The sequence below is a fragment of the Drosophila guanche genome, unplaced genomic scaffold (genome assembly GCF_900245975.1).
Source record: "Drosophila guanche unplaced genomic scaffold, DGUA_6, whole genome shotgun sequence".
NCBI lineage: Eukaryota > Metazoa > Arthropoda > Insecta > Diptera > Drosophilidae > Drosophila > Drosophila guanche.
Window position 1 is genome coordinate 10871015 of NW_022995743.1, and position 25180 is coordinate 10896194.

Consider the following 25180-nt stretch of genomic DNA (forward strand, 5'->3'; position numbering starts at 1 on the left):
ATACGTTTGTAGGTCCAGCAAAAAACAAAACTTGTTATGATGTCAGCGCCCTGTTCTTTTTATGCATAAATATATTTCTAAATTTCTTTGACGTTTAATATTAAGGTATAGAAATATGCTTTAGTTAATTTCAGCTTTTAGTTCTCGGGTTCCAGCAGCCTAATCGGTTGGATTTTGAATGACTATGAGGATGAAGTCCTTGTCAGGAGCCACCATAATTTCGTGTTTCTTCGAGCGCACCCGCAGGAATGTCATGTCGTTGGAAGGGTCTAGGTCCCTCACAACGCTCCGAGCCTTGTCAGCCAGCTGACTCATCAGACCAGCATATTGAACGGTCGTCGTATTGTCCAGAGTAGACTTCACCGGAATACCTAATTGGGATTGGATTGGTCATCAATCGTAAGCCGTGTCTATCTTGGCACAACAGTGCCCGCATACCCACCTTCATTGTTGACCACAATTGTGCCCACAACGCCTTTGTGACTCTGGATCCGTTTCAGTGTCTCCTCAACTTCTTGCGACTGAAAAATACAATTCTATAGCTTGTGTGTTATATTTATTACGGTTAACACTTGCCATTTTAATTAATTCGTTTCTCACAAAAAATGTAAACTTGTTTGCTCAATACAAGAGATCAGTGTGACCGCGGATTTGTTGATAAAATAGACCGTGAGAAATGTACCGAAAAATACCTGACAGTTCAATAGTATCATGAACCAACTGGTTCCCAGCACTTGTGCTTAACCGATAGGAACCAGTTCCATAAATTAAAAGTTTAAAATTATATTCATACTGTGACCGGACCAATCATTTTAAAAATGAATCCCTTGTACATATCCTTGATCCTGCCGAAAAGCAAATCAGGAATTGTGATATGAAAAAAAGATACTGCCCTAATGACCCACATAGCATCAGTTTCTAATGGAAACGCGCCATGGAAACCAATAATATCATTTGTTTGAAGGCCGAAAGACCAAAACTGGGTGAAAAAAACAGTTTAACGGGGAAAATCACTGTATCAAAATGTTACTAGAAACTCCAAAAAAAGTAAGACCATTCAAACTAATTGTTTTAATTAGTTTTTCATATATTTTTATCCTTTTTGAAGTCACCCCGATCTCTACGTTACGTGGATGAAGCATTCGATCAGATCAGCAGAAAAAATAACATTAGAGACATAGTAATTCTCAATAATCTAGGGCATCCTGTCAAGAGTACAATGGGGCAGGATGATTCCGTTCAGTTTGCTGGACTATTTCAAGCAATACGGTGCCGACTGGAGCGAGGTATGAAGAAAATTGATCCCACAGACGAACTTTTAATGCTAAGAGTGCGAACAAGGACCAACGAGGTGCTGCTAACCCCTGACTCCAAAATCACTGTCATTGTCGTACAAAACGCACAGGATCATTTTCAAACGTAATTGATTATCAAAAACAATTATTTATTTTTAATTATATAACAAACTATATAAAGTTCATACATCTATCAAAAGACTGTTATTACAGTGGTTCAAAAGCAATAGCTGGTGAACAAATTTAAACGGTGGTATTTTATTGATAATGACCCGCTAAACTATGACCATTTTAGTTTGAACCATGTTTTGTCAGCATTCCAACCAAAACGAGTCGTATAAACTAGCCAATCTTGTGAAAAAATGATTGATAAGTTGAAAAAAATAAAAGCTTTAGCTCTGAAAGTCTTAACTACCTGGTAATAATGAATAGAACATCAAAATCGAGGAAAATGATTTAAGATTTACGGTATATTTACAGTATATTTTTAAAAAGCAAGGGTACATTTCAGCATATTTCTGAGGGTCTGTCTGTATATTTTAACGATAATTCCGCGGTCACACTGGGTCACACTGCTTGTCGCTTTATTTTTATTCGTCCGCATTGCAAATAAATAAAATTAAACACACAATCTATCAAATTGCAATCGGAGCAACAAGAGAAAGAATACTACCAGTGCGTAACCGACGACCCGACTCCCAAACTCGTGCAGATTACGTCGCGGTTGGAGAATTTGTTGGTGACGTCGCCGTCTAGGGCGTTGAGCAAACAAACGAAACGTAAAAAAGCGAAACGTGTAAACGTCGTAGAAAACGATAAAGCAGACGAAAGAAAACGAATCAAATACGCAGCAGATACAATAGAGAGCGAACGAATCAGCGGGCAACAGCTAAAGAAGCAACAAGATTTGTTTAAATCTATTAATTTTTGAATCTTTTTCGCAACTTGTGTGCTTTATAGTGTTTGTGTCGTGCGTGTGTGTGTACTGTGGAGTGGGTTCCACATAGAGTTTTGTAGAGCGCAACCCCAGTTCGAAATTGTATCGGTAAATGCAGCGCCGCAAAAATGTGCAGCCTAACTTTGAACAACATTGTGAATGTGACGCAGCAGGATTTACACGACCTATTAGAGATTTTCGAAAAGAAATCATTCGAGGCGGCGGCCTTTGAGGAAGGCACAGCGGTAAGTGTATGCTAGTGTGCGTCTGTGTGACATACATTTGGTCGCACGTGCTTGTGCCGCAGAAGACATGCAAACCGTAAGGGAGCAGTGTGCGCTGCGCGGCTACCCTACCACAAGGACACGTCAGAGGGCCGTTACTCCCAGTGCCGCGCCCCAAAAAGTGCGGCTTAAATCAAAATGGCTGCCGTCAAGTCTCGTGTCTGACCTGAATCGCTCACAAATCGTATTCCTCAAGAAATCAATAAGAATCCTGTCCCTTATGAGACGCTCATTGGGTCTGTTCTTGCCAAGTGGTATGCACTCGGCCCGACACCCCGTCTGTCAAACTGTTGATGATGAACTGAATTCGTATCGAAATTCAATGGAAAAACCATGAATGATGCCTACAAATTCATGACCGGCACAACTTGTATTACAGCAACCACTTCTGGGCTTTCAATTGGTTTTCCACACTCCCACACCCGATTGTCACACATGCCCTTCGATGCTAATCACCGTACCCTGTCCCTGTTATCAGCTTACTTAGCCGGCAATGGCAACAACAATTTATTGTTCTGTTACTCTTTTTCTCCTGTCCTCTGGGTGCTGGGTGGAGGGTAAATAGCATCTACGGAAAACACTTGGCAACAGGGAAAGAAAATCTAAATAAAAACTTGGCACGTTTCATATCTAACGTTTCTATTGAGCTGCTTGTGTTTCTGGGTGTTGCTGTTGCTGCTTTTGTGTTTGTGCAGCTGCTGTTAAAATAATTAATATATTGCATAGCGAATGCCAATTGCATTGCCAATGTTTGAGTTGCAATTAAAATACTTTGTTGCGGGACAACACACTTGGAAAGTATTTGCTGACTGGCAGTATATCAAACAGTTGTTTTCCTTATCAGACACAAACCCCAATCGCAAAACAAGCGCCAGCCTTTCAACATGATTTTCCACCATATATACCACGTTTGGTCTGGCCCCTGTTATCAGTGGAGCTTGGGAGGTGATTTTAAAGCAACAAGTTGGAGTGAACGCCTTGGTTCGATGTATGTTCTTTGGAATACCCAGCACTTTAATTTATAATGAGAACATAGCTTTCAACGGGTTAATTACTAAAGAAGACAAATTACTATTAAAATATTGTAGAAATGAGTTTTATAGTTAATGGCTATAAAATCCATAGCCCAGCCACATTTAAAAAGTGAAAGACATTTCTTGCATACCTATGTATGGGTATACCCCGTTTTACATTTGTACAAATAAAGGGTATCAATACCTGCACCTTGATACACAAAGCCATGCATTTGATGGCGAGGGAGCAAAGGGTATATTTTGTTATTATTCTAATAAAAGATGTAGGTATGTGGCTCTATAAAGGGTTCAAGGTTAATTTCAGCTCGGAATGGCTTGATAAGATTAGCATTGCGTACTACATAAAACACTTTGAGTTGGAGGAATCGGGACAGAGCGGGAGAACAAGAATGCCTCAACTTATTGCATATTACACCTGAACAGAAATTACGGTACTTGCGACGTGGTGTTGGGAGTCGATCTAGAGCCGAACAGAGACGAAGGGTACATTCACAATATTATGACCGTTTGAATTGCAGCTTACAGCTAACTCAAGCACACTCCCATATGCGAGTGCATTCTGCGCGCTCTCTCTCTCTTTCTCTCACTCTACAGCCCAGACATAGTATATTAATACAAGGTGAGGTATTTAATCGGAATATGTGTCTTTGAGTGCACGAATGGAAGTAAACACACCTTGTGTGTTCGCTCTTTCTGTTATCGGGGCAGCAAACAAAAATGAAAATACCAAAATAGCTTTCGTTCGGCACGTGACCAAAACAATTTGCGTCTCAGATAACGGCTGCAGTCTGGACTTATCAGCTAGCAGTTTGTCAGCAACTGATGATGGAATCGCTTTCAGTTTTAATCGGATCAAAATGCCTGCAGAAAATACCTTAAAATGTACACCAAGATATTGAAACATTTATTATGCAGCACATCCAAAAAAAAACACCAAAAAAAACATTCATATTTATAGATTAGTTGCAGCAGCGTCACCGAATTTGTTGAAGCGCCTTTCCAGTCGTTTGGTTTAACCATCCTGGAATGCCCGCCTGATCTCCTCCTCGAAGTCAGGCGTCTCCAGATCCATTCGCCTATAGTCCGATATTCCCTCCATCTCTAGTCTGTCTTGGGCCCACAGGATCAGCTTGATGAGGAACATCATTTTCGGCTGGACTATTTCGCCACCCTCGTACTTGAGAATGGCCGTGTTCAGCTCCCCGGCCACCTGCTGCCTAAAGGCGGGCTTCATCAAGTCCCCGAAGGGACTCTCCTCGGGCTTATCGAAGGCCAGCAGGGCCAGGGCGCGTTGCATCTCTCGGATGTTTTCCGAGTTTACCTCGCTCAGTCCCGACTCCTTGCTCTGGGCAAAGTCGAGGGCCTGATCCACCTTCTGCTCCCGTATTAGCTCAATCAGCCGCAGCTGCTGCATGTGGAAGTACATGTAGTTGTCCGTCTCAAAGAGCTGCGGATACAGCCTGTTGGCCAGGTCCATGGCGTACTTCACTTGGCCACTTCGCACGGCATTGCGGATCCTGACGCGATCATCGACGCTGTCCTCCAGAGTGCTCGGCTCCAGCGCCGATTCGGCCTTGAAGCGCTGTGCCGCCTCCTGGTAGCCCTCTGTGGGGAGATGGATTAAGTTAATGTCTCTATAAAGGGGTTTCTGTGAGAATGCAAACCTGTGACTAAATAGTTCATCACCAGGCGATTAAGGTCCGCCTGCTTGATCTGAAAGCTCGACATTCGTTGTGCCCACAAAGTATTGGGGTTGGATCCAGCCATCTTCAATTGATCTAGTATACGTAATAGGTACTAAAAGAGATAAGAGACAGAGAGAGAGAGAGAGATCGTTGTGAGTAATAGAGATCAGGCTGGGCATCTTACCTCTGAAAAAAGATCTTCAATTAGAAATGGAAACATTTCGGTTAATAGCCGTATTGGTATCCAGGAATATAAACTATTTATTTGTTTATAATGTCGAAGAGAATGGCCCTGACTGGCAGTCAGGGTCCTATGATTATTATCATCAGCTCCATCATTATTTGTTTTGTTCTTTTTTGTTTTGTATTTTCTTTTTTGCACACTTGATGATTTATTTTTATCAAAAAACCTTGCCCAAAAAGACATTGAATGTTGTTGCAAAATGCAAAATATATGCATGTTGGCCTGTATGTGTGTGTGTGTGTGTGTGTGTGTACCTATATGTGTTTGTATGTTCCGTGTGTGTGCATGGCGTGTGGAGCGCCACCTCCGTGTGCGATTTTTGTGTGGGCGCCAAAATGTTCAGGTACAGCCAGCCGCACAAAATATGCTAAAAATAGCAATAATTTGGTAGACTTTTAAATAATTTTTCACTTTCTCCCTGAGGCATTTTCACTATCTCTTTCTTGCTCATAGAACTTATAGAATTTGTTTGCCATCCACAGAACCCACCTGTTGTTGTAGTTGTTGCTATAGTCGTTGTTTCTGTTTGCAGTTTTGCGGATTATGCTAATATTGAAAATTATGGAAAATTGTTAGTCGTAGAGAAAATGCAGCCGCAGCGAATTGGTCCCCAAGGTGATTGAGGAGCCACCCGGAGGCTGAGGAGGGACTGGTATTATAGACAGCTACGGCTGCAGGTAGGTCCAGGTCCAGGTCCAGGTTCAGGGCCCAAGTCCAGGTCCAACTGTTGGCCTGCGCTACGTTGAGCGTTTCCTCGAGCACTGGTCCCTGGATAGCTTGCACTTGGTCCTGTATTGGGGCTCGTGTCTCTGTTTTCTGTATCCCGCCTGTGCATTCCAGTCTGCAGCGAATGTCCTGCTTCCTGCGCCCACGCAGACTTCTGTTGCACTCATTTTGGGGGTTGCAACTAACGGAAAACTCTCCGCGCAGCTCTCCTACAGTGGTACCTCGGTCTGGGGATGACGCACTTACGATGCTGCTCCTTCGGCTGGCTACTGGGCAGCGCTCTCGGGTCTGCTGAACGCCTATGACAGTTGGCAGAGCTCTGTGCGGCTTCCCCTCCCTGCCACGCCCTGGCAGATGCAGCTGCAAGTCGTGCCGGAGTCATTGTGTGGGCGCTCCGAAATACGCGGCACAGGAGCGCATAAAACTGAGCCAGGGACTCGTCATCGGCCACACCTTCCGGCGCAGCTGCAGTTATGCGCACAGTGGGAAAAAAGGCGGATCTTGCTGTAAGAATATTAATTCGAGCTGCTATATTCCGTTTTGGTTCGTTCTGCACCATTACCACAGAAAATGATATTAACCTTTTTTAATGGAATTTTGGAAAGTTATTCAAGCCTGTAAAAAGCAATTATTCAAACTGGACTTTGCCCCACTGTGAGTTTGATGATAACGACAGCGACTCTGTTGTGACCTTTTATGATTTCCTGTTGCACATTGAACTTTACGCCCACGCCTGGGCACGTGCCCCCCACACCACCGTTATTGAACGTCTCCGCGTGTGCACTGGGGCAGCTGTTGCTGCAATGTGCGTGGCTCGCACCGCAGACACTTGTGACAGGTGCCCAGCAGCAGCAGCAGCGTCAGCAACAGGCACTGCTGTAAGAAGTGGGTGGCCAGGCGGGCGTAGTAATGTTTCAGTGGGGGGCAGCTGCAGCTGCTGGAAGTGCACGCGGGAGATGCAACATACAAAGCGGCGCATGTCCAAGAGCGAAAAGCGAGAGAGAGAGAGCAGGAGTTCGATTAAGGGTCTCAAAATGGGAGTTCCAATGTTTTCCGTTTTCCAGAGATGCTGCACCCTAGACTCAACCCCAATGCTATGCCACCCCTTCCACCGGTCACTATGAAGCATTTATGATAGCAGTAAATTTTGTGAAGTTCCTTTGTTGGTCGGGTTAACTGCGTCGCAACAGAAGGTACCACGCATCCATGATTAGGAGAAGGGCGTCGCTGTCGTCGCGAGAAGAAGCTGTGTCCTGTCCCCCCAGCCGCATGTTGCATGTTCGTTCTTCTGGATGGGCCACCGCGCTGGCGCTTGTTGCTGCTGTTTTCTGTACGCCTGCTAGCTGGCAGATAAAATCGATAGTATCTGAAATGGCAATGCCGTCTTTTCTGGGAATGGATTGGCAGTGGCAAATGCTGCTGCTGTGTGCAGAAAATGACAATTGTTGTTGCACCCCCAACCCATGTAATCCCGCTGAGCGGGAGAGCTGTGTGGATGCAAACAGTGGGAAGTGGGTGCATGAGGAGCGAGTATTATTCCAATTCCAATACTTAGAAACTAAATCAAATAATAAATAACGCTCCAGGAAATCTCTTTCTATTATCTTTGTGATTTTTTTGTGTGGGTGAGGGAAAATCTCTTCCTGATTTCTGTCACTCAAGCGGGTATATTTAATACATATTTACATACATATAGACACATTATGATGAATAAATGTCTGCATTCCTCCAACAGCTCCTCCACTCATTGCCTGTAACGCCCACTTGGCTTTTATGTCATTTATTGTGCTCAATTATAAAGCGATGTGCCAAGCCAAGCCAACCAGATGTTGGCATTGGGGTGCGCTGAACAAAACCCAGAGTTTGACTCTTCCATGTGGCCCACAACAAAGCTTCCGGCTCAAACGTGTTTTCGCTTGCTCGCCCTCTACCTCCCCCCTCAAAAACAAGGTGGTTTCAAAGTCGGTTTGAAAGTTGTTGGAAAGATATGTTGTATGTATGCAGCACGGATCTGTTTTCTGCCACATGCAGCACTCCACATTGCATATTAAAAGCTCACTAATCAGAGATCCACCCATGTGTATAATGGCATAAATTAGCAGAAGAGCAGGTGGTATAAGAAAGAGAAGATATCGACGATAAGCGAGGCGCCAATGATGGCAATTTCTAGTCAATGGATAGTGCAATCACTGTACTAAACATATTTTACGACCTTCTCTGTCGGCCCATGCCAAGTATTAACCTCCCCCCGGCATGAAATGTTGACACCCAAATCGAATCACAAGTTGATTTCTGGTTTTAGGTGTCTTTGAACGACTGACTATACAAATAAAATACTGAAAACAAGGCATTGCACATTTGAAAGCTTGAGCATGAATCGTGTAAACAACGAGAACAAGGAGAACCGAAACACGGAAGCGCCCCATGAGTTGTGCATGGGGTGTGGTCAGTGGCCCCCACTTGAAGTTCGACCTGTTTTGAGCGCTGAATAATTCATTCAAGAAAAACCATTTTCCCTGTCGCCGGCCCAGATTGATGAATATGCAAGAAGCGCGGGAATCGCAGTCCCAGTATCGTGCCGTGTACTGTCAGTCCGTCCTGTGTCCCGTCCCAGGCTCGGTGGCCTCTGGCGATAAGCCATGCCAACTTTATGCTGCAAAATGCAAGCAGAGCGCGAAAGAAACCGTTGTACCATCGCTCTCTCTTTCTCTGGCTGCTGCTCGCCTGGCTCCGGACCGGCATGGGCTCGGTTCGGTTGCGCTGCTTGCTGGTTTCTTGATTTGTGGGATTTCTTTTTGCTGTTGGTGGTTTTTGCTTCTTTTTCTTTTCTTTTCTGTTTTTTTTTCGGTGGAGCCGCTGAAAACTGAGAAGAAAAGTATGCCGCTCCACGCAGCGTTGATTTCTGTTAGCCCAGCATCGGCAAAGTCTTTGAAATCCGGGTTTGTAAGAAAACTGCATTGCAGCTCCCGAAGCAGTGTTGAGTCTGGGGCTTGAAAATCTTATTTGGGTCAACGATAATGATTGTGTTGATGATGGTGGTTGCTGTGGATGATCATCATCCCACAAACTATTTCTCTGGCGCTGTAAAAAACTATTTCGCGCGTTTGTTTGTTGTTTTTAAGTTTTTACAGCGCCTTATTAACAGGCGCACAGCGAAAAGAGAACGCCAACTGGCGGACAGTTACAGTTGCATGCAGTTGCTGCTCTTTCTTACAAAAGAAAAGACAACAACAATGGCAACAACAGCGGCGAGCAAGCAGTTCAATGCATACAACAGTAACAGCTTCTCTCTGTGTGTGCGTGTGCATGAAATGGCAGCCAGCGTCTACAACTTGGAAGAGTACTCTCTCTCGCTCTCTCACACTCACTACCATCGATAAGACTGTGGTTTAATACCCTTGTAAATGGAGAGTTTCAGGCTAGAGATTTTCTTCTTGTCAATAAAAATCAACAAAGCACACGAAGCAGACTGTCTGTTGGTACGATCAGTCACAAAAGATATTTCAACCTAAAATGTTTCCTGATAGCTCCTTTTTAAGAATGATCGATCTGGAAGAGTATCCGAAGCTGCGGCTCCGCAGACGGCTTTTCAATTTTTGTGGCATCCATCCCCTTCCCACACACACAATACGCAGAGTTCCGTCTCTCCCGAACATTTGTGTAAACTGAGAGAGAGAGCAAAATAATATCCAGCGATTTGCAGTTGTCGGTCGAATCCAAAACATTGCAACGCATTTAATACTGTAAAAAAATTGTACAAAAAATTAATTAATATTCGATTAATTTAATTATAGCTACACCCTGCCTGCCCTCTGCGAATCGCCTAACCTTTTTCCATTGAGAGTTTCCTTCTCCGCAAAGCAAAGCAAAAGTAATTGCGTTTTAGTTGTTTTGCTCGTTTGCTTCGCTCTCCATAGTTTTGGCACAAACACACACACACCCACACACTCACTATCTTACTCACACACATGAAGGTCTTTGTTTTCACCACGTTTGTTGTGTTCTGTAATTCGCTTCTGTTGCCTTTGTCTCTCTTTTTTTTGCACATTTATCTTTGCTTCTGCCCGTGTGCTTGTGTGCTAAAAACCTGTTTCGTCCAAGGTGTTTGTGTGAGAGAGTAGTGCCGCTTTTATCTAGTTGTTTTTTGTTGTCTGGGACAGCTGGCGGCTGTGGCTACGATCCTCCCATGCCACCCCTCCCTTCCGTTGTCTGCTAGTCCGGCTATTTTTAGCAGCCGCCATAGCCTTTAGATTTTCCCCCAGACCTGAAATCAATTCAAAGCAAAAATATCTCGACAAACAAAAATGTGTTTGCTTGCAGAATTGATTGTTATAAAATGGTTTTGGATTAATTGAAGTTGCTGCAACACCACCGACAGTTCTTCCTCGCTCCAGGGGGCCAAGTTCCATTGAACTCAAGATCCGATCGTCCGCAACAGGCAGGCAAGATCAGCTCGGAAACCAGTTGTACTTCTCCGTCTAATCTCTCTGTCCATTAAGACGCCGGGCAGCAGCAAAGTCCGATGGACAGCTTTGATTTATGCAGGCAATTGACTTTGCATGTCGTTCATAAAATATTTAATAATGGTGTTTAAAAAAAGAGTAATGTAATGCTAATGGGAATTTATAGAGAAGGTGAGCCCCGACTGGATCCTCTTTTCAGTGGTTCCAACTGGTTCCAAGTGAACCAAGAGGCGCTTCTCTGGTTCGATAAAGAATTAGACTAATCGATATCCTTTTCGATTTTATTCACAGGAGTACGAGATCTCCAAGAAATGCGAATACCTGTTCAAACTCGACTACAGCCTCATTGAGCTGGACAACTCGAATGGCCTCCTCAGCCCGCGCTACCCTGGAAGGATACTCATACCCGAATTCGAGCATGGACACATGGCCAAGACTCTTATACCGGGCAATGGATTGTTCGGGGCAGGAGGCGGATCATCGGGTACAACGGCCACGGCAACGCCACTCAATAGCAGCGCCGGCAGCAACTGCAGCGACGGTGTGGGCATCCAAGCATTTGTCACCTTTGCCAACCCCCTGCAGACCCCGGTCCAGCCTCAACCACAGCATCCTCAGCAGCAGCAGCAGCCGCCAACGACACAGCCCGCGCAGCAGAATACCATCTACGAGGACCAGTACGATATACAGCGGATGAGGGAACTGGTCACGATGGCCAAGTACGCGCGATGCCGTCAAAGATTCGCTGTACCCGTGATCATGTATCGGGGCAAATACATTTGTCGGTCGGCAACGCTGTCCGTGATGCCGGAGACGTATGGCCGCAAGGTAGTGGACTATGCGTACGACTGCCTCAGTGGCAATTATGCGACACCCAACGGGGAGGAGAACGACGCCGACTCCACGGACGAGTCGCTGATCAATCACATAAACGACCAGTCGCAGTCGCAGTTCAGCTACGACGAGGTCATCAAGAGCGACATCCAGCTGCTGCACACCCTCAATGTGTCCACAATTGTGGATCTCATGGTGGAGAACCGCAAGATCAAATACTTTATGGCGTAAGTAATAAATAATAATAATGATAATTATAATAAATAATCATAATGCCACATTGCAGCGTATCCTCATCGGAGAAGGCTGATCCCAGCAATCATTACAAGAGCTTCAACCTGCTATCCCTGCCGTATCCGGGCTGCGAGTTCTTCAAGAAGTTCCGCGACAACAACTACATGGCCAAGAATCTGCACTACAACTGGAAACAGTCGTTCAACGATGCCAACATTAATATACCCAATCTGGGTCCCGCCGCCGACATCGACATCATTTGGCCTGAGTACCGTGACTGGGATCTGGTCTCCATCACACAGAACTATCTGCGGGCAACGCTCAAATACATACAGGAGGATAACTCTGGCCTGCTCATACACTGCATCAGTGGCTGGGATCGCACTCCGCTGTTTGTCTCGTTGGTGCGGCTGTCCCTCTGGGCGGATGGACTCATTCATCAATCACTGAACGCCATGCAGATGGCGTACTTCACACTGGCCTACGACTGGTATTTGTTTGGCCACCAATTGCCTGATCGCCTCAGGCGCGGCGAGGACATCATGTTCTTTTGCTTCCACGTACTAAAGTTCATTACGGACGAGGAGTATAGCATTGTGGAGCATCGGAAGCGGACCAAGACCTCGAGCAGCAGCGGGAGCAGTGTCATAGTCATCAAGTCCGACTGCTGCGACGATGAGCCGCTCAAGGAGTGAGTGCGGATGCGTGGAGACTTTTACATGATTAGCTTTTTAACCGATTTCCTTCCTTCGTGCACAGAGACTACATCCTGGCCTTCGATCAAGATAGCAACGACAGCTATTCAAACTGTTCCAACTGTGATATGTCCATAACAGATAACTTCTATGCTACCACAACGGCAGCAGCTGCGCCAGTCAATCCGCTGACCAGCAGATCGCCCAATCCAAAGCGGTAATTCAATTGTTTCTGAGCCCCTCTGACCCCGCTGACCCCATCTGTTTCGTTTTAGCTCCCGCACTAGCCCGATTTCGGTGCCCGGCTCGAATGCGCGACAGCGTCAGGAGTCGACATCGTCGAACGGCAGCTGGCAGGTGGTCACAGACACCGGATCCATAGACTCCATGATGAACGGCAGCTACATGATGCGCTTTGTGGCGCAACAGACGGCGGAAGCCACCTCGAACATTCCCATCTGCAATGGCGGCAACGGCTATCACTGCAGCAACAACACAACAACTGCCATGGGCAGCGGCAGCGGCAGCGGTAGCAGCATCAGCAATGGCAGCAACACAACGCACGGTTTCCCAAACGGTTCCTCCAAAGATGTCAATGGCAGCACAACTTCCAGCAAGCAGTGCATCAACTTGTGAGTCTCAGGTCAGCAGGATCCATTACTCAACTCATCAATTTTCGTTTCTCTTCTCGGTAGACGAAAGCAACGCCTCAATGCAGTGCGAGCCATCTTCATACAAGCGTACGGCAAGACAATTGGACTGAAATTCAAAGAGGGCTCCTCCATGAACCTGGCCACGTTCATTGGCAATCTGGCGGATCAGCTGTTCTGAGCAGACCGTCTTCGACCTGTTGCAATCGATCTTGTTTGTGTTAGCTTTCCGCCAGTTTGTTTGTTTGTTTCTTGTTATAGTGGTGCGCTTTTCCACATTGACTGTATTTTGTAGACCTACCTGTTGAATTGCGTTCTTGCGACTGTTTGTTGAATATGTATGTAATGGCCTCTAATGATAAGCATCAAATGAACCTAAGTGTAAACCAGTTCCGGCAGGGAACTAGGCAACCCTACAACTCCTAGACAACATGCATAGTACAACTAGTTCTCTTCAGTCCTTGTCCGTTATCCCGCCTGCCACATCTAGTTCCAGTTCCAGCTCCAGCTCCCACCCCCAATTCCGCTCCCGCATATTTGTGTTTTGTTTTGTTACTGGTTCATCGAGCATGCGAAGCAAACGAAATATGAAAGAAACCAATTCGGATTAAAGAATAGCCTTAAGTTGTAATTTATAGTAATGTATTTTTTAAAATAAACTTATGTGCATTTGATGTAAATTTATTTCCTTCTCATTGGCTTCCTTTTTATGCTGGCCAACGGCATGAAGTCATCCAGATCGACACGCTTTACCCGAACGCGCACTTTCTTTGTGTAATACTTGGCACTCTTTATCGGTATGTGTCGCGGATTGTCTTTTAGAGGTGAATCTGTGGTCTTGGCCACGGCAGTGACTTTTTTCCCTGGAGATTTATGTTTCTCCTTTGCTGGTTTATTTTCCATCTTAATGGCATGCTCAATTGCCGCAAGGGCCACCTCCACCTCTGCATTAATGTCCAGCGGGGGAGAGACAGAAGGCGCGCGATCAATAGCTTCCATCTGGGGCTTCGATGGCGAAGCAGCCGGTGCGGGATCTCTGACATTCTGAGCACTAAACACACCGCTAATGACCAGATTTGAATTTTGGGAACTGCAATCTCGAGTTGCAGAAGCGGGCGCTCTGTTGGCTTGGACCAAGACTGGTTTGACATCACGACCATTCAGCGAAAGTTGTGTCTGAGGCGATAGGTGCATCTCCTTCACCTGAATAGACTTGAGAAACTCATCGTATTCGACTTTGACTCTGGCCTTCTCCTTGGGACCCACCGGTACAGTAGCACGTGTCTCCAGCTCGTGCTGCAGTATGACATCGAGGCACTCAACTTCCAGGCGTCGGCGCTCCGCCATCGTCATTGACTCCACCAATGGTAGCTGAGCGAGTAGAAAGTTCTGTGACATAGTCACGTCCAGAGGGGGCTCCACATTTTCCGCACTTAGCGAGCGTGCAATCTTCGATACAACGTCAAACAGTTGAATGGGAACTTGTACACTCGTCTTCGAAAGAGTGTCAATCACTGGCAGAAGAATATTCCAACGCCACTGCAGCTCCTCTGCCGTGAACGGCGTACTCAGCGGCAGGTTCTCGTAGCTGGCATTGAACTCATCGGTAATCTGCTTCCAAGCCCACTCGTCGTAGTCCGACTCCTGCTCCGACTGCGCTGCTTTGCCATACAGGAACGGATACTTGATAATTAGCTTCAGCAAAAGCAAATCATTCACAACTATCATCGAGCTAAAATTGGTGTTTGATATGTTGATTTCCATTGGGCTGACTGAAGCAGCGTCTTCGCCGCTCCTCCTGTCCATTTTGGTGCTTATTCAGGATTCAGATGCCCCAAGAAAATTGTCGTTTGTTTTTGTTAGTAAAATATTCAGAAATAAGGATGGTACATTATTTTGCGATAGATTTATGGACTGGATATTTTTCGGCGATAGGAAGATTTTTATTTTGTGTGTCTGTGACTATATCGATGTTTTTAACGATAGTAGTCCTAACTCCTCACTAGCGACAGCGTCGTGAAAAAGCCGCAAAAAAATACAGACAAAACGGGCATTTTTGTGTATTTTTGCAAGTAATCAAGCTGAAAAGTAGCCACGAAGCCCCAAAATGAGTGGCGGCAACATGCTATATGGCGGCGACGAGATTGGAGCTTTAGTTTTCGATCCCGGCCACCACTCACTGCGTGTGGGCTACGCGCAAGAGGATTCTCCAAAGGCTGAGATACCCTCTGTTGTCGGCATTGGTGCGTCCCCAACCCCCGAAACGAATCTTGATCCAGAGACCAAAACCGACAACAATGTGACGCCCAACAGTGAGTAGAACCAACATATTGATCTTTATCATTACACATAACCAACACACTCATCCACCCTCAGATGCCGACTCGCGCAAGTACTATGTAGACACAAATTATGTGAATGTGCCCCGTTCCCAAATGGAAGTTCAGACTTATATGAAGGATGGCATGATTGACAACTGGGATCTCTTCGAGAAGGTGATTGACTATGCCTATGCAAATGTCATACAATCGGAGCCGGAGTACCATCCGGTGCTCTTCTCCGAGGCTTCCTGGAACGTGCGCAACAACCGCGAGAAGCTCACCGAACTGATGTTTGAGAAGTACAATGTGCCAGCCTTCTTTCTGGTTAAAAACGCCGTGCTGGCGGCTTTCTCCAGCGGACGTGCCACAGCGCTTGTGGTAGACAGCGGCGCCACGCACACTTCGGCCGTGCCCGTCCACGAGGGGTATGTTCTCTCGCAGGCGGTGGTAAAGTCCCCACTGGGCGGAGACTTTCTCTCTCGGCAATGCAGACAGCATTTGGATAAGCTCAATATCGACCTGTCGCCGGTGTATAAAATCGCCTCGAAGGATGTGGTCAAGGAACGGGACATTGCACGATTCACGCTCCGGAAGCTGCCCGAAAATCTCACACAGTCCTGGCAGAACTACATGGTTCAGCTCTTGATGCAGGACTTCCAGATGAATATTCTGCAGGTGCTGGAGAATCCCTTTGATGAGCGAGTCGCCGCCCAAATACCGACTGTCCACTACGAATTCCCCAACGGATATCACCAGGACTTTGGCTCAGAGCGTTTCAAAATTGCCGAAACCCTCTTCGATAATGCCCTGCTGGGGGCTGGCCAATTGGCATCCACCAGCGTGGGTATGTGCGATGCGGATGTGCGCCTGTCCCTCTTTGGCTCGGTTGTGGTCACAGGTAAGTGAATGATGCCTCAAATGATTCTCACAGCATTGCTTATAAATGCATTTTGCACATTGTTCAGGTGGAAACACGCTACTCCAAGGCTTTCCCGAGCGTCTCAATCGAGATCTACAGCTGCGGGCGCCCTCAAATACGCGTTTGAAAATGATTTCGGCCAATGGGAGTGTGGAAAGAAGATTCGGTGCCTGGATTGGGGGCTCCATACTGGCCAGCATTGGGACATTCCAGCAGATGTGGATATCGTCGCAGGAGTACGAAGAGGCTGGAAAGAGTCAGGTGGAGCGCAAGTGTCCCTAAAAACGCTGCCAGTTGGTCATTAACATGAACGAATTCCAATTGTAATTTTAATTTTAAAGACGAAACTCCATGTAATTATATAAATGTGAACTTTTAAATGCTTTAGTCGGATTAGGCTGGCAGTACGATATGCTAGGAATGGGATTTGATATTCTCACTGCTTATCGCCGGTCGCTGTACGTTCCGGCTTGATTGTCGTTTCTTCAGTCAGATTATCCTCCCCCTCCAGCTCGTACTGAATGGAGATGGACGTTAGCTTTGGCACACGTTTCTTGTAGTTTTTCGCATGTTTCGATGGTATCAATGGCCGTCGCCGCCTTATGGTGTCTTGCGTGATTTCGGTGCAAAGTTTAAGAAAACGTCACATAGCGCCAGACATGGTATTGTTGCACACACATTGCTATGGCAAGAAAACATTTATTGAATCAATCAAATAGCTTTAATAGAACATATCCTCTTACCTTGGCATTTAGAATGTCCTCCGACCAATCCTCCTTGGCAATACGTCCCACAGCATTCACCAGAATCTTCTTCACCTTGATGACATTCTCGGCAAAGGTCTTGAGCACATCCTGCACATTGACGCCCTCGCAGCCCATGCGCCAACAATCGTAGTCGGTGGCAATCGCCACAGAGCCGTACAACAGGCCAGCCTCTTTCGCCAGCACAACTTCTGGGCACGTGGTCATATTGATAAGATCGCCGCCCCATTCCCTGAACATGAGACTCTCCGAGCGCGAGGAGAAGCGAGGTCCCTCGATCGTCACAATTGTGGCCTTCTCGTGGGCCGGAATCTCCAGTTCCTTGGCCGCTTCGATTAGAATGTTGCGTGTGCGCTCACTGAAAGCTGGATACATGGGCAGATGGCAGACACCACGTGGGCTAGTGGCTGAGCCATCGTAGAACGTTTGTGCGCGCTTTGTGGTGCGATCTATGAAATCGTGCGGCATCACCAGGTTCCCGGGCTTGATTTGTTCACGCAGTGAACCACAGGCCGTGGACACAATCAGGTGGGTGCAGCCCACATTCCGCAAGGCCCAAATATTGGCACGGTAATTCACATTGGAGGGCATAATGTCATGTTTCCTGCCATGGCGTGCGAGCAGCACACACTGGACACCACCGATTTCACCTTGAATCAGGGCATCGGACGGGTCGCCGTAGGGCGTTTGGATCACTTTCTCTTGGCGATTCTCCAAAATGTCGGGATCATCCAAGCCGGAACCGCCAATAATTCCAATCTGTCGACAAGAGCAGACAAATATTAATGGAAACGGACAGGAAGTGGGCGCCTGGTAGTGGCTCTGCTTACCTTGACTGGTATGGGCTCGAGATTAGTGTCTTTACATTTAATGTGTAGCATTTTAGAGATTTCTAACGACGGATTTTATTACAAGTTGCTGCGGCTGTCTGGCGAATAATGAGTCCCGCTGATAGCAAAGTTTGATAAGTGTGTGTATGGGAGGGTAGGGTGCAAAAGCCGCAAAAGCTTGGACATATTAATATCATAATAATCTGTAAACAGTATGTAACATCTAAATAATAAGAAAAACTGTTTTAACTTAATTAAATTAAATCAATGATTTGCAACTTTCCAGCAATATTCGTTTTGTTATTTAGCAACAATAATAATAAAAGTAAGGTATCCATGAACAATTGCAGCCGAACAAATCTAGTACTTTTCGCAATCGCGCTTACCAACACTGTGCTCAGAAATAAGAAGAAGCTCAAATGTAAACAGCTGGACTGCGCTGCACATGTTCGGTTTTGAGAAGATGTACCAACTTGAAAACAACTTTGCAGGCAACGATATCGACGATATCGAGGATTTAATCTCTGCCGAAGATGTCAAGCCACAAGAGCGTTACCAGAACAAGAAGAGTGTGACAGTGCGGGCCAAGAAGCGTGCCCAAATCAAGCCAGAGACTGATGTGGAAGAGAAGCTCACTCCACGGCCCACCATTTACGAGAGCGTCATACCCGGAACCCAAAAGGTGTTTGTGAAGACATGGGGCTGTGCCCACAACAACTCCGACTCCGAGTACATGGCCGGTCAGCTGGCTGCCTACGGCTACCAACTGAGTGGCAAAGAGGAAGCGGACCTCTGGCTGCTCAACAGCTGCACCGTGAAGAACCCCTCGGAGGATACGTTTCGCAATGAGATCGAGACGGGCATGAGCAACGGCAAGCACGTTGTGGTGGCCGGCTGCGTACCCCAGGGAGCGCCAAAGTCGGACTATCTACGTGGACTGTCCGTGATCGGAGTGCAGCAGATCGATCGCGTTGTTGAGGTGGTGGAGGAGACCCTGAAGGGACACAGCGTACGGCTGCTGCAAAACAAGAAGGTTCACGGTCGTCGGGTGGCCGGAGCGCCACTATCCCTACCCAAGGTGCGCAAGAATCCCCTCATCGAGATAATATCCATTAACACGGGTTGCCTGAACCAGTGCACCTACTGCAAGACGAAGCATGCTCGCGGCGATCTGGCCAGCTATCCACCCGAGGAGATTGTGGATCGGGCGCGACAATCGTTTGCGGAAGGCTGTTGCGAGATTTGGCTAACATCGGAGGACACTGGCGCCTATGGCCGAGACATAGGCAGCTCCCTGCCAGAGCTGCTCTGGCAGTTAGTCGAAGTCATCCCAGAGAACTGTATGCTGCGCGTGGGCATGACGAATCCTCCCTATATACTGGAGCATCTGGAAGAGGTGGCCAAGGTGCTACAGCATCCACGCGTCTATGGCTTTTTGCATGTTCCTGTTCAGGTGAGTGCCAGGCCACAAAATAAATCGATTCCTGTGCTAATCTTCTATCTCCCACAGAGCGGCAGCGACTCTGTGCTGGGCGAGATGAAGCGCGAATATTGTCGAAAGGATTTCGAGCATGTGGTGGACTTTCTTCGTGAGCGTGTGCCAGGCGTCACCATAGCCACCGACATCATATGCGGCTTTCCCACAGAGACCGAGGCAGATTTCGAGGAGACAGTGACGCTGTGCAGCAAATACCGCTTCCCCAGCCTATTCATCAATCAGTTCTTTCCACGGCCTGGCACCCCGGCGGCCAAAATGGAGCGCATACCAGCGAATCTGGTAAAGAAGCGCACCAAGCGACTGACAGAGCTCTTCTATAGCTACGAGCCATATGCTCAGCGTGTGGGGGAAACTTACACGGTTCTGGTCACGGAAATCTCTCACGACAAGCTCCACTATGTGGGCCACAACAAGAGCTACGAGCAGGTTCTGCTGCCCATGCGGGATAATCTGTTGGGCACCCGGGTGCATGTGCGCATCACCAGCGTCAGTAAATTCAGCATGGTCGGTGAGATAATGGACGATGAGCGGGACTGGACGCGTTGCGCACAAAAGCAAGCAGAGGCTCCAATGGAATCTGCTAGGATGAGCCGAGACAAGCTAATCCAGCGTTATGTGGGCATTGCCCTGGTGGTGGGCAGCGTGGCCTTTCTGCTGCAGCTACTCATCAAGTTACTCTAGCTCTGGCCCTAGGTTGAGCAATAAAAATGCATCTGATTCCGAATTCATAATTTAAGTAACGCTTTGAACTTAGCCTAGTATACATTAGAAACTTGTTGCAGGGTCCACCATCGCACCTAGTAGTCGTCGGAGGGCTCCGTGCCGAAGTAGCGATCGCCAAAGTTGCCAATGCCGGGTATTACATAAAACTTACTATTAATCTCCGGATCTAGAGCGGAAGTAACGATTTTAACCTGCAACGAAATGGATTAAATGAAGTGAAAACTTAATGGGAGCCGAGATGTCTCCAGAGGAATCCTCACCTTAGGGAAGGCATAGGCTATGGAGTGCACACCGATTTCGGCCATTAGCAGTGAGGCCAGAATGATGTTATCTTCGGGCACATCGTGATCCAGGAGCACTCGAATGGCCATCATGGCCGCTGCCCCAGTGGCGACGGTGGCATCCATTAGTATCACCTTGTAGTCTTTTATGTCTTTGGGCAGCCTCAGGTAGTAAAGCTCTGGCTCGCCGGTCTTCAGATTGGTCTGTATGAGGATCTTGCCAATGCGTATGTCCTTGCACACATCACAGACGGCCTGCTCCATGGTCTCGCCGGCACGCAGAATCGAAACGCCGCAAATCTTTCGAGAGGACATGCGCTTGCCCTCGTATAGCACGCCCTGTGGCGTCTCCACGGTGGTCAGCTTGAAGGGAAACAGACTCAGGGCATACTCGATGACCAGGCGTATAAGGCGTTTCGAATAAAAGATGAACTCATCTCTGGACGTATTCCGGCAGCGGATAAACGTGTGCAGGCCCTTGATTTGGGGCGTGGGATCCAGTAAATGCAGAGAATGTGGCATTGGCTGGTCCTTGTACGAGTTGGCCAGCGTCTCGCGCAGCTTGAACCCGCGCTGGATTCAAATGAAGGAGAATTTTCATTAACATAATGAAATGGAAAACTACTTCAGCTCTCATCTTTCTCTCTCACCAGTTGCAGCTGGGTGTGCACGTGCTGCACAATGAGATGGATGGCGACTTTATTCTCGCCGCCTCGTGGCACAATGATGTCCGCATGGGCCATGGTTGGCGCTATATAATTGGCATACGAAGGCTTCACCATGTTCAGGTATTGCTTGAGCACACCCCTCAGTTCGCGTCCACGTTGTGAGATGTCACTGCAAGTTTAGATTTAGATAACAGAATATAATCTAGCAAGCAAAGTAATTACCGCTTTAGACGCCTGGCCAGACGTATATCTGGATCCGTGTCCACGAATATCTTCATGTCCAGCAGCTTGAGCACCTCGGGGCTGTGAAAGGTAAGAATGCCCTCGAATATGATGACATTCGCACCGTACATGGTCTTCGTTTGTGTCTCACGGCCATGGGTGACAAAATTATATACCGGCACCTCCACCTTGCGGCCCTCCTTTAGCTTTGTGAGCACATCGATTAGCAACTCAATGTCAAAGGCATCCGGATGATCAAAGTTATACTCGTTGATCAGAGCTTGCTCGTGCTGCTTCTCGTTCAGAATCTGGCGCGGGAGGGAGGACATTTCGTTATTAATGGGAATTCAATGTAAGTTTTATTTACGCCTCTCCACTCACCTTGTAGAAACAGTCCATGGACAACAGAGTAACCCATGGCACATCCAGGCTTTCTATGATTTTCTCGGCCACAGTTGTCTTGCCCGATGCACTTCCGCCGCAGATGCCTGGTTGGGATTGGGAAGATTAGACTCTGTTAAGCAGCTTGTGGGGGAAGGGACTGTGGGGCGTACCTATGACAAAAGGCTCCACCTGCTGACCCGCACAGTTGTACCATGGTGGACGACCGGCTGTATAGATAGTACGATTGTTGGCCCGTATAATGCACTCGGACGGATTTGCAGTGGTTGTCTGGTTGCCAATCGAGGTGGTGCGCTGTCGCCGCCCAGCGCGTCGCATAGGTGACTCCAGCGCCGTCTTGGTAGGCACTGTGGTGGGCGAGGCCGGGCAGCAGTTAAGATCCCCGCCGCCAACATTCCCGTTGCCCAGATCGACGTAGAGCGGTTCCGTCACATCGGAACGATCATCGCTGCAAAAGATGTACAATCATCGTTAAAAATTATGTCAAGTGCTGTGACCAGCCGCAGTTACGCCCAGAACCACCACAGACAATGTTTATTTATAATACGTGTGGCTAAAAGCTTTGGAATTCAGTGATTAGCAACGATAAGGTTGGTCTATCACAAACACTATTAATCTCGGGATTTCATTACAAAGTCAGCAAAGTAAATACATTTGTACTCCATACGCTAGGCGAAGAAGGGGAGAAGAGTTCAAGGATATGGTATACTCACTGACCTACTCTAGCTGAAACCCTCCCTGGGCACGTGCAGCACCCACACATACAAACGTGCCGACGGGCAGCCCTCAACTCAAATGCAATTTCTACTCAATATGTTCTAAAAATAGAAATTATTATGGGGGAAACGGTCTTCATTGAATTCCATTCAATGGAAGTGAAGTGAAGGTTTGGTGAAAGCTCATTTCCAAGATGAAAATTGCCATTGCTGCTGCATAAATCCATCCATCCACACATGCATATGTATGTGTATGTCTGACTTTGTATTTCCGCCATGTGTGGTGCAGAATGCTGACGTGACTTTTCTGATTGCCGAAATTAATATATACAAAAATACGCACACAAAGATGCAAATGTATGTGCATATGTTTAAAGAGTAATAAAAAAAAGAGTTTCCAGCGAATCATCAGGCAATTAAAATAATGCATTGCCTGCACACATATACGGACAGACACACACAGGCAGAGCAAGAAGCAGAGTGACAGACAGAGACAAAGCGGCGCTAGACTTTAATTGGGATGCTGCGTAGGCGCGTTCGTTGCACTCTTCACTTTATTACCCTCCCCCCCAAAGCATTTTTACTCAGCTGTGCCAAAAATGGCCAGACCAGGCCGACCATTGTGAAATTATATTTATAGTTTTGCGTAGTAATACGAAATGCCCAAACGCACGCATACACGTATGTACATACATACGGCAGCCGCAGTAAAAGAAGAAGAAAGCACATACAATACATATCATAAAGCTAAAGAGAGATGGTGGAGCGAAAGAGACAAAAAGAATTTGCCACGTGTATGAGCCTTGCACAACAGGTTGGCCTGAGAGCAAGGGAGTAGGATAACAAGCATAAGAAAGGATTTGGGCATCAAAGTGGGAGGAAGCAGAATAGCGATAGACGTGGCGGCTTGATCGCAGCCATATTGACGCATTTGCTGACGCTATCACTTTTTCTTAACTTCTCTGCTGTTATTAGACGCCATGCCAACCTGACAGGGCGGCGTCGCAGAGGCAGATGCTGACACGATAAACAACAATTTAAGAGAGCGTTAATTAAACACAGAAACACAGAGAGACGAACAAATACAGGCACACACACGCCGAACAAGGGCGACAGCAAAACAATTAGAATGGCGGTAAATGGACGAAATAACGAATGAACTGATGAAAGGCAAACACAACAAAAATATAGGCACTCATACATACATGCATATGTATGCACTGGTGTGTACATTAGAGCGAAAAAATGCAATGATTTACATGTGACCATTGGTTTTGGCTACGGCTGCGGCGGCCTTAACCTTTGACTGCTGCTGCGGTGGAATTGCGATGGTTAGTAGACCGCTAGCGGCAGCGGCGACGACGGCAACGGATGCGCTGGCAGATGTAAATGCTGATGTTGGTTTTCCCTTTTGGACATCGCTGTGGTTGTTGCTGCCATTCGACTTGCTGCACAAAAACGTGATGCTGCTCATTTTACTCTACCGTACGGGACTTGTGCTGTCGCTGCGCTGGCGTGGGCGTAAGCGTGAGAGTCGTTCGCTGCCGGCGATGCCAAAATGGGTCAATCACTGCCTCACGTACTCACACACAATCACAGAATAATGCTTGCACATGGGCCGGCACGGATCACATGCGGTATGCTTTGGCTATGAATAAAAGCTGTTATTTTCCACGGGTTTTGTTCAGTTTTTTGCGTTGCGAGAAATATTTATTCGATATCTAATAAAAATGCGAGCACCGGCTAAAGTGTAAGCAGCAAGCAGCGCGCGGGTTGTGGGATTGACTGACAAAAAGTGTGAATGCAGAGCTAAGGTTAAAAAGCTGCGCTGCCAGCGACGCGACTCTCTGCTACTGCGAAGCCAGGTACATATATACGTAGACAGGGGAGGGAGAAGACGGCGGCGACGCGACGTCGAATCGACTGCTTGCTTATTGCTGTTTTTGTTATTGCCATTGCGTTTATAACTGTTCTCCTGAAGTGGCACTCTCTTTCTCTCTGGTTTGTCTTTCTCTTTTAAACTGCAGCGTAGAATGACAACCGGCAATGACAACAACAGGCAGAGCAGAAGCTATTGAAATTGAATTTATCACATGTTACGTCTGTGTGCGGATGTATTTTTATGTAAAACTTATGTACACTTGTATGCCATTTTCATCGTTTCGCCTCGCACATTTTGTATTGCGTGTTTAGCTTCTAAGGCCCACCGATGATGAATGAGTTCGAAGCACATGGGTGTGTGTATGCATGTGTGCGTATGTGTGTGTATAGTGTATATCACAATCTAACGACTTTTCTTGGATTTTTCACACATCACTTATACGTTATTTCGTCGTTATTACCACCGTTGTGTTGCGTTACCTGTCGGAGCTCGCGGAACTCGATGGGTTGTAAAATTTGATTTGTTTCGTCTGCGTTACAGACATTTCTCCTTCGGAATTGGTGCAGCCAGGCTAGTTGCAGCGATTAGAAACACGCGGTGATTTACTTCGTCGCCTCGTCAGAGCAAATGACTGAACGCAAGAACGGCAGAGACAAAAAAACGTGCGCGTGCTCTTTGTAGTTGTACCGCACGGCACATGTATACATTTAGATGGAATTGTGCCGCATATCGTAGTCGTAATCTAAGGAATGTCAATTGAGCAATAAATCATTACAAAATTAATTGTTTATGTGTATTTTTATGGGTTTCATAATGAATTTTCAATCTTCGTGTATTAGCTCTCAGCTGTTGGAACCTGCTGTTTTTCCAGTG

The 25180-nt window shown here is 46.8% G+C and overlaps 9 protein-coding genes across 10 annotated transcripts; 4 read left to right on the forward strand and 5 right to left on the reverse strand.

Annotated features, from left to right (window-relative positions):
• Positions 1–112: 112 nt before the first annotated feature.
• Positions 113–700, reverse strand: LOC117592014 (dynein light chain roadblock-type 2). The gene is made up of 3 exons (XM_034285468.1): positions 577–700; positions 443–521; positions 113–371 (listed from the first exon to the last, which is right to left on the reverse strand). The coding sequence occupies exons 1-3, from the start codon at positions 577–579 to the stop codon at positions 160–162; spliced, it is 294 nt and encodes a 97-aa protein (XP_034141359.1). The 5' UTR covers positions 580–700; the 3' UTR covers positions 113–159.
• Positions 282–1423, forward strand: LOC117592556 (dynein light chain roadblock-type 1). Its single transcript, XM_034286431.1, has 2 exons — positions 282–1047; positions 1109–1423. Exons 1-2 carry the CDS (start codon positions 1024–1026, stop codon positions 1421–1423), a joined length of 339 nt encoding a protein of 112 aa, XP_034142322.1. The 5' UTR covers positions 282–1023.
• Positions 1424–1861: 438 nt separating this feature from the next.
• Positions 1862–13765, forward strand: LOC117592008 (myotubularin-related protein 14). The gene is made up of 6 exons (XM_034285461.1): positions 1862–2477; positions 10960–11729; positions 11789–12427; positions 12496–12648; positions 12707–13063; positions 13127–13765. Exons 1-6 carry the CDS (start codon positions 2361–2363, stop codon positions 13260–13262), a joined length of 2172 nt encoding a protein of 723 aa, XP_034141352.1. The 5' UTR covers positions 1862–2360; the 3' UTR covers positions 13263–13765.
• On the reverse strand, positions 4445–5372 carry LOC117592012 (glucose-induced degradation protein 8 homolog). Its single transcript, XM_034285466.1, has 2 exons — positions 5215–5372; positions 4445–5155 (listed from the first exon to the last, which is right to left on the reverse strand). The coding sequence occupies exons 1-2, from the start codon at positions 5315–5317 to the stop codon at positions 4563–4565; spliced, it is 696 nt and encodes a 231-aa protein (XP_034141357.1). The 5' UTR covers positions 5318–5372; the 3' UTR covers positions 4445–4562.
• On the reverse strand, positions 13689–14967 carry LOC117592010. Its single transcript, XM_034285463.1, has one exon. The coding sequence runs from the start codon at positions 14885–14887 to the stop codon at positions 13763–13765; it is 1125 nt and encodes a 374-aa protein (XP_034141354.1). The 5' UTR covers positions 14888–14967; the 3' UTR covers positions 13689–13762.
• Positions 14968–15067: 100 nt separating this feature from the next.
• On the forward strand, positions 15068–16701 carry LOC117592009 (actin-like protein 6B). Its single transcript, XM_034285462.1, has 3 exons — positions 15068–15393; positions 15458–16300; positions 16368–16701. Exons 1-3 carry the CDS (start codon positions 15189–15191, stop codon positions 16601–16603), a joined length of 1284 nt encoding a protein of 427 aa, XP_034141353.1. The 5' UTR covers positions 15068–15188; the 3' UTR covers positions 16604–16701.
• Positions 16679–18068, reverse strand: LOC117592011 (S-methyl-5'-thioadenosine phosphorylase). The gene is made up of 3 exons (XM_034285464.1): positions 17916–18068; positions 17065–17844; positions 16679–17003 (listed from the first exon to the last, which is right to left on the reverse strand). Exons 1-3 carry the CDS (start codon positions 17964–17966, stop codon positions 16965–16967), a joined length of 870 nt encoding a protein of 289 aa, XP_034141355.1. The 5' UTR covers positions 17967–18068; the 3' UTR covers positions 16679–16964.
• A 259-nt stretch (positions 18069–18327) lies between these two features.
• LOC117591905 (threonylcarbamoyladenosine tRNA methylthiotransferase) lies at positions 18328–20149 on the forward strand. The gene is made up of 2 exons (XM_034285295.1): positions 18328–19368; positions 19426–20149. Exons 1-2 carry the CDS (start codon positions 18361–18363, stop codon positions 20092–20094), a joined length of 1677 nt encoding a protein of 558 aa, XP_034141186.1. The 5' UTR covers positions 18328–18360; the 3' UTR covers positions 20095–20149.
• On the reverse strand, positions 20131–25102 carry LOC117591904 (uridine-cytidine kinase-like 1). 2 transcript variants are annotated; one of them, XM_034285292.1, is made up of 7 exons: positions 23685–24207; positions 21862–22157; positions 21689–21795; positions 21308–21615; positions 21068–21254; positions 20397–20990; positions 20131–20327 (listed from the first exon to the last, which is right to left on the reverse strand). In XM_034285292.1, exons 1-7 carry the CDS (start codon positions 23897–23899, stop codon positions 20211–20213), a joined length of 1824 nt encoding a protein of 607 aa, XP_034141183.1. In that variant the 5' UTR covers positions 23900–24207; the 3' UTR covers positions 20131–20210. The 2 variants fall into 2 exon arrangements, with proteins under 2 accessions (XP_034141183.1, XP_034141184.1); XM_034285293.1 differs by lacking the exon at positions 23685–24207 and adding an exon at positions 24787–25102 and having other exon boundaries at positions 20189–20327.
• Positions 25103–25180: the final 78 nt, after the last annotated feature.

What these genes read in the sequence shown, in the direction of transcription:
- LOC117592014 (XM_034285468.1), bottom strand. An exon ending in AATTGTGGTCAACAATGAAG is followed by an intron (nt 372 to 442) that starts GTGGGTATGCGG and finishes AATCCCAATTAG; the next exon opens with GTATTCCGGTGAAGTCTACT.
- LOC117592556 (XM_034286431.1), top strand. Translation starts at nt 1,024, where the DNA reads ATGTTACTAGAAACTCCAAAAAAA. An exon ending in TACTAGAAACTCCAAAAAAA is followed by an intron (nt 1,048 to 1,108) that starts GTAAGACCATTC and finishes TCCTTTTTGAAG; the next exon opens with TCACCCCGATCTCTACGTTA.
- LOC117592008 (XM_034285461.1), top strand. Translation starts at nt 2,361, where the DNA reads ATGTGCAGCCTAACTTTGAACAACATTGTGAATGTGACGCAGCAGGAT. An exon ending in GACGATGAGCCGCTCAAGGA is followed by an intron (nt 12,428 to 12,495) that starts GTGAGTGCGGAT and finishes CTTCGTGCACAG; the next exon opens with AGACTACATCCTGGCCTTCG. An exon ending in AGATCGCCCAATCCAAAGCG is followed by an intron (nt 12,649 to 12,706) that starts GTAATTCAATTG and finishes GTTTCGTTTTAG; the next exon opens with CTCCCGCACTAGCCCGATTT.
- LOC117592012 (XM_034285466.1), bottom strand. Translation starts at nt 5,317, where the DNA reads ATGGCTGGATCCAACCCCAATACTTTGTGGGCACAACGAATGTCGAGC. An exon ending in GATGAACTATTTAGTCACAG is followed by an intron (nt 5,156 to 5,214) that starts GTTTGCATTCTC and finishes ATCTCCCCACAG; the next exon opens with AGGGCTACCAGGAGGCGGCA.
- LOC117592010 (XM_034285463.1), bottom strand. Translation starts at nt 14,887, where the DNA reads ATGGACAGGAGGAGCGGCGAAGACGCTGCTTCAGTCAGCCCAATGGAA.
- LOC117592009 (XM_034285462.1), top strand. Translation starts at nt 15,189, where the DNA reads ATGAGTGGCGGCAACATGCTATATGGCGGCGACGAGATTGGAGCTTTA. An exon ending in CAACAATGTGACGCCCAACA is followed by an intron (nt 15,394 to 15,457) that starts GTGAGTAGAACC and finishes ATCCACCCTCAG; the next exon opens with ATGCCGACTCGCGCAAGTAC. An exon ending in TGGCTCGGTTGTGGTCACAG is followed by an intron (nt 16,301 to 16,367) that starts GTAAGTGAATGA and finishes CACATTGTTCAG; the next exon opens with GTGGAAACACGCTACTCCAA.
- LOC117592011 (XM_034285464.1), bottom strand. Translation starts at nt 17,966, where the DNA reads ATGCTACACATTAAATGTAAAGACACTAATCTCGAGCCCATACCAGTC. An exon ending in TCGAGCCCATACCAGTCAAG is followed by an intron (nt 17,845 to 17,915) that starts GTAAGCAGAGCC and finishes TCTTGTCGACAG; the next exon opens with ATTGGAATTATTGGCGGTTC. An exon ending in AGGACATTCTAAATGCCAAG is followed by an intron (nt 17,004 to 17,064) that starts GTAAGAGGATAT and finishes TTCTTGCCATAG; the next exon opens with CAATGTGTGTGCAACAATAC.
- LOC117591905 (XM_034285295.1), top strand. Translation starts at nt 18,361, where the DNA reads ATGTTCGGTTTTGAGAAGATGTACCAACTTGAAAACAACTTTGCAGGC. An exon ending in TTTTGCATGTTCCTGTTCAG is followed by an intron (nt 19,369 to 19,425) that starts GTGAGTGCCAGG and finishes TATCTCCCACAG; the next exon opens with AGCGGCAGCGACTCTGTGCT.
- LOC117591904 (XM_034285292.1), bottom strand. Translation starts at nt 23,899, where the DNA reads ATGAGCAGCATCACGTTTTTGTGCAGCAAGTCGAATGGCAGCAACAAC. An exon ending in GCCAAAACCAATGGTCACAT is followed by an intron (nt 22,158 to 23,684) that starts GTAAATCATTGC and finishes CATCTTTTGCAG; the next exon opens with CGATGATCGTTCCGATGTGA. An exon ending in GGTGGAGCCTTTTGTCATAG is followed by an intron (nt 21,796 to 21,861) that starts GTACGCCCCACA and finishes AATCCCAACCAG; the next exon opens with GCATCTGCGGCGGAAGTGCA.